The following is a 9638-nucleotide window of genomic DNA, read 5'->3' on the forward strand; positions in this document are numbered from 1 at the left end:
ACCTCACTCTCCAGCAGCAGAGCTAGCACCAATACCATTGTCTTGGCCCTTTGCTCAATGGGGACTTGATATGGTGGGAAAGTTACACAAATCCTGGCCAGGAGGAAAGGAGTACATGCTAGTAGCCGTCGATAAGTTTACAAAGTGGATAGAAGCGAAGCCGATAAATTCACCAGATGGAGCATCCGCAGTAAAATTCGTAAAAGGCCTCGTCTTCAGATTTGGAGTGCCCCACAGCATCGTCACAGACAACGGCAGTAACTTCACATCCCATGAATTCAAAGATTATTGCGAAGAGGTGGGTATTAAGTTGAACTTTGCGTCAGTTGCACATCCTCAAACCAATGGGCAAGTCGAGAAAGCCAATGGCATCATCTGCAATGGTATCAAGAAGCGCTTGTTAGGACCACTGGAAAAAGCTCGACATACCTGGCCAGAAGAACTACCAAGCGTGTTGTGGAGCATCCGAACAACACCAAACACAGCAACGCAGGAAACTCCGTTTTTCCTGGTTCATGGAGCAGAGGCAGTACTACCAATCGAGATAGAGCACAACTCTCCACGTGTCGCTGAATATGATGAAGAAACGTCGAGAAGAGTGCTAGAAGACGACGTCGACGCACTTGATGAAGCTCGAGATGAAGTATTATCTCGGGTAACCAAATATCAACAGGACTTGAAGAATTACCACAGTCGACGTTTGCGGCCAAGATCTTTTCAGGTGGGAGACCTAGTTCTTCGGCTCACGCAAAAAAGTCATGAAAAACTCGAGTCACCATGGCTTGGCCCTTACATTGTCACGGAAGTAATTGGAGGAGGAGCATACAGAATAAAGGACAAGAAGACAGGGGTGGAGGAGCCAAACCCCTGGAACGTGGCGCAACTTAGGCGTTTTTACGCCTAGAGTCAAAATATAGTCTTTGTAAAGCTTCAATGTACTGAAACGCCCGCGAGTTTTCAGACGCACTCTTTTCCTTTTTCGGGGCACCGAGTGGGGCCGGAGAAGGTTTTTAATGAGGCGGGCTCGCGGTGCTGCAATATAATGAAGATAGTGACAATATAACTTTTCTTCTTTATCGACATGACCAAAGTCTTCGCTCCGACGAATTTCAATATAGTTCATCGACAAAAGAAAAAACTTGCCTTGGTATTCAAATACCTCATGAGTCAACAAAAATACAAAATAGTACTCAATAAAAAGCTTGGGGGCTCATATTCGCCTTAAATATATAAATGCCTTGGTTCAAAACCTCGCAAGTATACAAATATAGTAAAGAGTCACCGAAACACTCGGGGGCTAAACAAACAGAGAAATATAATGATTGCTTTACAATATAGTCATGGATTACAAAGAAAAAATATCTACAAGAAGAAACTAACTAGTCTTGATTCAATATGTCATCAAGAGTAACCCTGTTTTCCTCAGGAGCAGCACCAAGAAAATCGGCATAATGGCCATCGGCAAAAAAGTCGGCATCCATCCGAAGTAGGTCCTCAATCATTTCTTCGGCTATAGGCGTAACCTTCGTGTTAATCCTGTCAACACCAACTCTCCGACGTTTTACTTTTTGGTGAACCTTCTCGACAACCTGGGTAAGGTCAAGCTTCGAGTGGCAGATTTGGAGCATGATAAGAGCAAATCTGGCGCCAGCTACTAATTGAGCTTTGACAAAATCATGGATACTGCGAGCATCCTTGAACCTTTCCATCAATTCAGGAAGAGTTTTTGGTTGGACGTTCCGAGGAAACATGGAGTTGTAAACCATGGACAAGGTCTTGGTACAGAAGTCGAGGAAATCGCGAGTTTGAGAGGCGCGATCTTGAAATCTGACAATTTGGCGGGTCCTTTCCGGGGTAGCCCAAAACAAAGAACCATGGTCCAAGGAGAGATTAACAAGGAGGGTTGTCCTAGCATTCACCCTCTCTTCCTCGGCAGCAGCATCAGTAAAGGCACCTATCAAAACAAAGAAGCGGAAACCTTCAAAGAAACAATAGTATGCAGATAAAGGATATCAGCGGATGAAACAGGCATACCCGACATATCTGCACTGGCTTCATTCATTAATTCGAGCATGAAATTTTCTCGAATAGTCGCCTTTTCAGCCTCGGAAGCAGCAATTTCCTTAGCAGCTACGGCCTCGCGAGCTTGTTGAAGAGCAATTTTTCGGCTTCAGGATGACTTACGAGATTGCTCCATCATCACAAGTGTTTGCTTCTTCGCATACGAAGTTGTTGCCGAAGTTCATCCAGTTCTTGCGACAAGGTATCGTCGACGGGAGCGGTATCACCAAAAGCTTTCCTCGCGGGAAGAAGAAGGCGAAACATTGGAAGGAGCAGAAGATGGAGTATAGTTATCAAATATCAACTGAAAAATAAACAAAACAACATCAAATAACAAGCAAAGATAGAAGTCTTCATTAATCTCTTGGAATAATTACAAGGGCATTACAGTGGAGTTAAGAAAGTACGTGTCGCCAAATGACTACTTTGGCGACAGAAGCAAAAACAGAAAGAAAAACAGAGGCATGCAACTAGACCTCCGGCCTCGAGGAGCTAGGAGTTGAAGCTGGCTTGATCCCCAGATACGCCAAGATCTTCTTCGTGTTGGGCTTGGCCGCCTTGATCAGCGACCTCCATCTTGACTGCTCTATCTGACTGGTGTCGCCAACCTTCATCCAATCAAGCGTCTGTTGGCTGTCAGCAACCAGGGCAACAGTACTCTCGACAAAGCAACCTTCATCTTCTCCTGACGCATCTTCAATCCCAGGTCTTCCGAAGCATTAAACATCTTGGCGAGGTTAAGGAAAGTTGCGGGTTCTTCTTTCTTCGGGAAGAAATAAGGAAACAACGCTGACAATCCTGCATTAGCATTTGCCACGCCTTCACGAATTTCGCGCCCGTGAAACTCCAGAAGAGAAAGTGCGTCAAGGAGAGGATCGTTGACAGGATTATCCAGATCAAAATCCTGGTTTGTTTGGGCTGCCACACGAGACAAGACATCAGTCAACAACCAAGAAACAGGAAGTGCAGTAAAATAAAAGGGATTGATAATATTACTCAGAGTACGTCGACTTTGCGACTTCAAACGCTTGAGGATTCCTTCGTCACGAGAAGCTTGTGCAGCTTTGTGCTCATCCAAGGCAGCTGTCGCATCCTCAAGTTTCTTCTGCAGTTCCTCGACACCAGCAGCTTTCGCCTTAGCTTCATCAGCTTCGACCTTGGCTTTGCTAGCAGCGAGTTCGGCTTTCTTGCGAGCCGCCTCACTTTGCTCAAGTTTTTGAGCCAGTGCGTCGGCGCGTTCGTTAGCCTCTGCAAGTTTCTCTGTTGAGATATGGAAAAAAGAGAGAAGAAAGATCAAAAAATCGCGGCAAGCAACAGGAGTGACAAATTAAGGAAAAACGACAAGTATGAAAGTCGTTACCTTCGGCTCTATTAGCATATTCACGGTACCCAATAAATTGGGAACCGATGCGGAGAAGATCCTTGATCATAGGCTGTTCAACGTGAACACAGTAAGAGAAACATCGGCATAAAAAAAAAAAAAAAAAAGATGTGAAGAAACAAAATAAGGAAAATATAGATGTCGACAAACTTACATCATCTAGGAGCGGGGGCGACGAACTGCCCAACTGAGGGGCAGGATCAACAATCTTTTCAACCCGTGCCCTTTTTGGTGAAGGGGCACGGGGGCTCGAAGGAGTAGATGTATCAACATTTTGTTGAGGAGGCGACGATTCCTCCCCTTCAACTGGTTTTTCTGAAATAACTAAAGTATGTGACGTGCTCGTTCGAGCAGCCACATCTAAAGTTGGTGTTTCTTCATCATCACTGTGACAAAATAGTGGCAGCATAAAAAGCAAGGCAAAATAAAATTCTTCAAATAAAAAAGGAAAAGAGCAAGGAACCTACGAGCTGATGATACTCTCGATGTATGGATCATAAGCTGCTTTTCGAGGTACAGGAGCAGTTTCTTCGGGTTTCGAGGTCCCGGAATCTTCGGCATTGCTCCTTTTCCTTTTGCTCTTCGGAGAAACAGCAGGAGGAGGAGATTGCGCTGATGTTGTATCTTCAGAGGCAGCATCCTTCTCAGTAGATCCCGCAGATTTTCGAGAATCTGCGGGTTCATTCACAAAAGAGGGGGTCTCCTGGTTGACATCATCGACAACGGCTCTTTCTTCGACCTCTCCATCCTCAGGAAGAGGAGGAAGGGAAGCCATAGTAGGATGATTCTACAAGGAAATAGTGACAAAAGAGAATAAGTGAGATACCACTGCAATAAGATACGAGGAACAGTTCAGAACAAGATAGAACTTCGAGAAGACAAAATACCTCGGGAAGAGGATTGGAAGCACTGTATGGTTCCACTCGACAGGAGGAGGGAATAGGATCCTTCTTGCCTAATCGAGAAATTCTTCGAACCAATTTTCCAAGTCCTTTACAGAAAGATCACTGGAGATTCTGTTGGCGTCATTTTCACCAGAATACGTCCAAAGGGGATTTTTGCGAGCCTGAAGAGGCTGCACTCTAATCCTAAGGAAGTAGGCAGTAATTTGAACACCAGATAGCTCTTTGCCTCGAGTGTTTTGAAGATGGCGGATACGAGCCATGAGCGCCTCTGTCGCCTTTTTCTCTTCTTCAGAAGCTTCGGCATCCCAGGAACGGCGACGCTGAATCCTGACACTTCCGTCGAAAGGAACTATGTTGTGCTCCACAGAATTGGCGCTTTCTTCGTGGATGTAGAGCCACTTTTTGCGCCATCCTTGGACAGAATCAGGAAACTTGACGTCGAAATAATCGACATCAGTCCGAACACAGATAACAACGCCACCTATGTTATAAGTGACGTTGTGGGAGCCATTACGGCGGAGGCAGAAAATGCGCTTCCACAGAGCCCAATTGGGAGGGATTCCGAGGAAGCATTCGCAAAGTGTGATAAAAATAGAAATGTGAAGGATGGAATTGGGAGTCAACTGGTGCAGTTGAATCCCATAAACGAAAAGAAGGCCGCGGAGGAAATCGTGGATTGGGGTTGAAAGGCCGCGGATCAGGTGATCAACAAAACTAACCCGATACTCCATTGGAGGCTTGGGGTAGCTTTCTTCGCTAGGAAAGCGGATGGCGTCCTCCTTCGTCATGAGGCCGAGCCTCTTCAGCGTGTTGATGTCTTGATTGGAGATTTTGGATCTCTCCCACTCAAGATCCTCGGCGGCCATCTTGGATTCCGGCGTGCTGTGGCGAGTCAGACGCGTGCGCGGTGGCATCAACGGCAGTGGGCAGAGCAATGTATGTGCGTACGGAAGATTGGAGAGAGTTGGGCGCAGGGGAAGTTTTGTGAAGAGGAACAGGTAAGCGGCGCAAGCAAGGGGATGAACGGAGGTTGAAGAAGGGTTTATATAAGATTCGGGTGAAGCAGTGTGCCGTTGGATGAAGAAATCGTGTGGTGAGGATGGATCTTCTAGACACAAGGGCAAAAGAGTATTTTTACTGAAATAGGCGTTACCGTACGTGCGCCAGGAAAAGCGGAGGACGTGTGTCCACTACTTGCACGACGTGTCAACGTGGTCGAAGCAATGGACCCACAGGGCAGAAAAATCACGACTATTCGAGAAGGATGAAGTAAATTTGATTAAGGGAAGTATGTCGACAAGAAAAACAAAAGAAAAATGGCGACAGAAAGAATTATTCAATACTTCGGGAGCCTTTGGTCAAATACAAGTTTTTGCCCAAATGCTCGGGGGCTACTTCAGAAAAAAGTAAATTTTCGAGTATGACAAATATAGAAATTGCGGGAGCCTACAACCACGCACAAGTCCTTGGCTGTAGCCTCGGGGGCTACTCCCATCGGGAGCGCTGTTCGCGCACCCGAGAGATAAAAAAAAAGAGAGAAGAAGAAAGAGATCATATTGGGAAGTAATGAAAATATAGCGACAAGGTGGACTAAAATGTTGAGCCTACAACCAAGCACAAGTTCTTGGTTGTAGCCTCGAAACTACTCCCATCGGAACGCTGTTCGCGTGCCCGATGAAATTAACAAAAATAGAAAAACAAGAGAGTATATTTCGAGTTATAATTAACTCTACATATACTCCCATCGGGAGAACAATATAAGTCATATATGACTCGATAAAATGTGCCATTCCAACAGCCGGAAAAGCACTCGACAATATATTCTCAGAACGCCGAAGTTGCGATCAATTTCTGAATGCCGCAAATTTGCGAAGGTAAGACCCCAGATCCGTTCTGCTGGGCGTGGCATCGCCAAAGACTGCGCTCTGCTACTTTTATCCGTATCAACAGATACGAAGAAAAATCCTAACGGACGCGTTAGGTACCCGATAAATTTGACTGGGACTCGACAGAATGGTAAGACCTTAAGCGGCACCTGTCGACGTTTACACCAGTATCCCGAGATCATGTCCGGGGACGTGATTTTGAAGTAGGTTTTTGCGGATTGCCACTAGAGCAGTTAACTAGTACCTGATCCGTCAGATGAACTAGCCCCAATTACCAGTATCCCTGTACAATATAGAATTTTATGTGAAGAAATATAAAAGGTTAAAGCTTTCGAGTAAAAATAAAACAATGGAGATTTTCCCTGACTCTACGATTCAAGCAAAATCTCGGGGGCTACTGACATAGGCATCCCAAATGGGCCTGCCGAAGATGGTACCCGGGGTTTACTGGAAGCCCAATACCCGAAGAATAAGAAGATTCGGGAGCCCAAGATTTACTAAGGAAAGATAGAGTTGTAATAGGAAGTGTTGTTTGTAATCTGGCGGGATGAGTTAGAAACCGTCCCGGACTCTGTAAACTTGTATAGCACGAAACCCTCGGCTTCACCTCATATATAAGGGGGAGTCGAGGGACAAAGAATCAATCGAATCATTGTCTGCAAACTCTAGTTTTCATAGTCGTCGAGTACTTTTCGGCTGAAACCTTCGAGATCTACTTGCCCTCTACTTCTAACTAAACCCTAGCCTACAATCCATAGGCATTGACAAGTTAATCCCTTGTCATACGGTAATCTCTTTACTGTTCTTTCGGTATTTCAATCTCCATGTTGGTGGATTGATACATGTGCTAATGTTCATGTGTGTGCTGACATATCCATGTTCACTTCTTACCAGGTCGCCCGGGATTCTTCCTTCTTGATGGGGAATGGGTCACATGCTACTGTTCGTGGTGTTGGCACGGTAGATCTGAAGTTCACTTCTGGGAAGATCGTGCAGCTGAGGAACGTGCAGCATGTCCCTACTATGAACAAGAATCTCATTAGCGGCTCCCTTCTATGCAGAGATTGGTTTAATGTTGTTTTAGAGTCGAATAAAGTAGTTGTTTCCAAGTTTGGAAAATTTATTGGTAAAGGCTATGAGTGCGGAGGCTTGTTCCGTTTTTCGCTTTCTGATTTCAGTAATAAGTCTGTGAACCATATCTGTGGCAATGTTAGTGATGATACCAGTGTTTGGCATTCTCGTTTATGTCACATTAATTTTGGTTTAATGTCTCGGCTATCCAGTTTAAGTTTAATTCCGAATTTCACTATTGCCAAAGGTTCTAAGTGCCATAGTTGTGTGCAATCGAAGCAACCTCGGAAGCCTCACAAGGCGACCGAGGAGAGAAACTTGGCACCTCTAGAACTCATACATTCTGATCTATGCGAGATGAATGGTGTGTTGACAAAAGGTGGAAAGAGATATTTCATGACATTGATTGATGATGCGACTAGATTTTTCTATGTTTATTTGTTGCGAACTAAAGATGAAGCTTTAGACTACTTTAAAATTTATAAGGCCGAAGTTGAAAATCAACTAGAGAGAAAGATCAAGCGTCTCAGGTCGAATCGTGGTGGCGAATATTTTCCTAAAATCTTTGATAAATTCTGTGAGGAACATGGCATTATTCATGAGAGGACGCCTCCCTATTCACCCCAATCAAATGGGGTTGCCGAGAGGAAAAACCGCACGCTGACTGACTTGGTGAATTCCATGTTAGCCACTGCTGGTTTATCAAAGGCATGGTGGGGGGAGGCTTTGTTGACTTCATGTCATGTCCTGAATAGAGTTCCTAACAAGAATAAAGATAAAACCCCTTACGAGGAGTGGGCTGGGAGAAAACCATCACTTTCGTATTTGCGCACATGGGGATGTTTGGCGAAAGTCAATATTTTAATTACTAAGAAGCGCAAACTTGGACCAAAGACAGTGGATTGTATCTTTCTAGGTTATGCTCCTCGGAGTGTAGGATATAGATTTTTAGTAGTTCAATCAAAATTACGATATGCATGTTGATACTATTATGGAATCTCGTGATGCAACATTTTTTGAGAATATGTTTCCTATGAAAGATATGCATAGCATTGCTAGAATTTCTACTGAGATAATTCCTGAGTCCAGTACATCTAATGAGTATTTTGAACAATCGCATGAGAATGTTACTGAGAAGGATGACAATGAAGCTCCTAAACGGATCAAGAGACGAAGGATTGAAAAATCCTTTGGTGATGATTTCATTGTGTACCTTGTGGATGATACTCCCACGTCCATTGCAGAGGCATATGCATCTCCAGATGCAGATGACTGGAAAGAAGCTGTCCATAACGAGATGGACTCGATTCTTTCTAATGGAACTTGGGAGCTATCAGAACGACCCCATGGATGCAAGCCTGTGGGCTGCAAATGGGTGTTCAAGAAGAAGCTAAGACCTGATGGTACTATTGAAAAGTACAAGACGCGGCTTGTAGCGAAAGGCTACACACTGAGAGAAGGCGAAGATTACTTCGACACCTATTCACCTGTCGCTAGACTTACCACCATTCGAGTACTACTATCCATGTCTGCCTCCTATGGTCTTATCGTTCATCAAATGGACGTAAAGACAGCTTTCCTTAATGGAGAGTTGGAAGAGGAAATCTATATGGATCAGCCTGATGGGTTTGTAGTAAAAGGTGAAGAAAGAAAGGTGTGCAAGTTGCTGAAATCTTTATATGGCCTGAAACAAGCACCTAAACAATGGCATGAGAAGTTTGACAGAACTTTAACTTCTGTAGGCTTTGTTGTCAATGAGGCTGACAAGTGTGTTTACTATCGCCATGGTGGGGGCGAAGGTGTTATACTATGTTTGTATGTGGATGATATTCTGATCTTTGGTACAAACATGAGAGTAATACACAAGGTCAAGTCTTTCTTGTCAAAGAGCTTTGATATGAAAGATCTGGGAGAAGCTGATGTGATTCTGAACATCAAGCTGATTAAGAACGAGAGTGGGATTACTCTAACGCAATCCCATTATGTTGAGAAAATTTTGAGCCGGTTCGGCTATATTGATAGCAAGTCTTCTCCAACACCTTATGATCCCAGTATGACACTACGCAAGAACCGGAGGATTGCCATAGATCAATTGAGATATTCTCAGATCGTTGGCTCACTCATGTACTTAGCGAGCGCGACTAGACCCGACATCTCTTTTGCTGTTAGCAAGTTGAGTAGGTTCATGTCAAACCCGGGTACTGATCATTGGCATGCACTTGATAGGGTCATGCGCTACCTATGTGGTACAATGAGTTATGGGATTCACTATTCAGGGCACCCAGCTGTGCTTGAAGGATATAGTGATTCGAATTGGATCTCAGATGTAGCTGA

At 44.5% G+C, this 9638-nt stretch overlaps 1 protein-coding gene across 1 annotated transcript; it reads right to left on the reverse strand.

Annotated features, from left to right (window-relative positions):
- Positions 1-2736: 2736 nt before the first annotated feature.
- On the reverse strand, positions 2737-4311 carry LOC139832333 (uncharacterized). The gene is made up of 6 exons (XM_071822070.1): positions 3910-4311; positions 3597-3828; positions 3422-3494; positions 3058-3321; positions 2856-2979; positions 2737-2755 (listed from the first exon to the last, which is right to left on the reverse strand). Exons 1-6 carry the CDS (start codon positions 4215-4217, stop codon positions 2737-2739), a joined length of 1020 nt encoding a protein of 339 aa, XP_071678171.1. The 5' UTR covers positions 4218-4311.
- Positions 4312-9638: the final 5327 nt, after the last annotated feature.

Source organism: Lolium perenne, chromosome 1, assembly GCF_019359855.2.
Source record: "Lolium perenne isolate Kyuss_39 chromosome 1, Kyuss_2.0, whole genome shotgun sequence".
NCBI classification, from domain to species: Eukaryota; Viridiplantae; Streptophyta; class Magnoliopsida; order Poales; family Poaceae; genus Lolium; species Lolium perenne.

Coding starts and splice junctions, on each gene's coding strand:
- LOC139832333 (XM_071822070.1), bottom strand. CDS start 4,217: ATGGCTTCCCTTCCTCCTCTTCCTGAGGATGGAGAGGTCGAAGAAAGA. Junction 3,829..3,909: donor ATCGAGAGTATCATCAGCTC/GTAGGTTCCTTG, acceptor ATTTTGTCACAG/TGATGATGAAGAAACACCAA. Junction 3,495..3,596: donor CGCCCCCGCTCCTAGATGAT/GTAAGTTTGTCG, acceptor CACGTTGAACAG/CCTATGATCAAGGATCTTCT.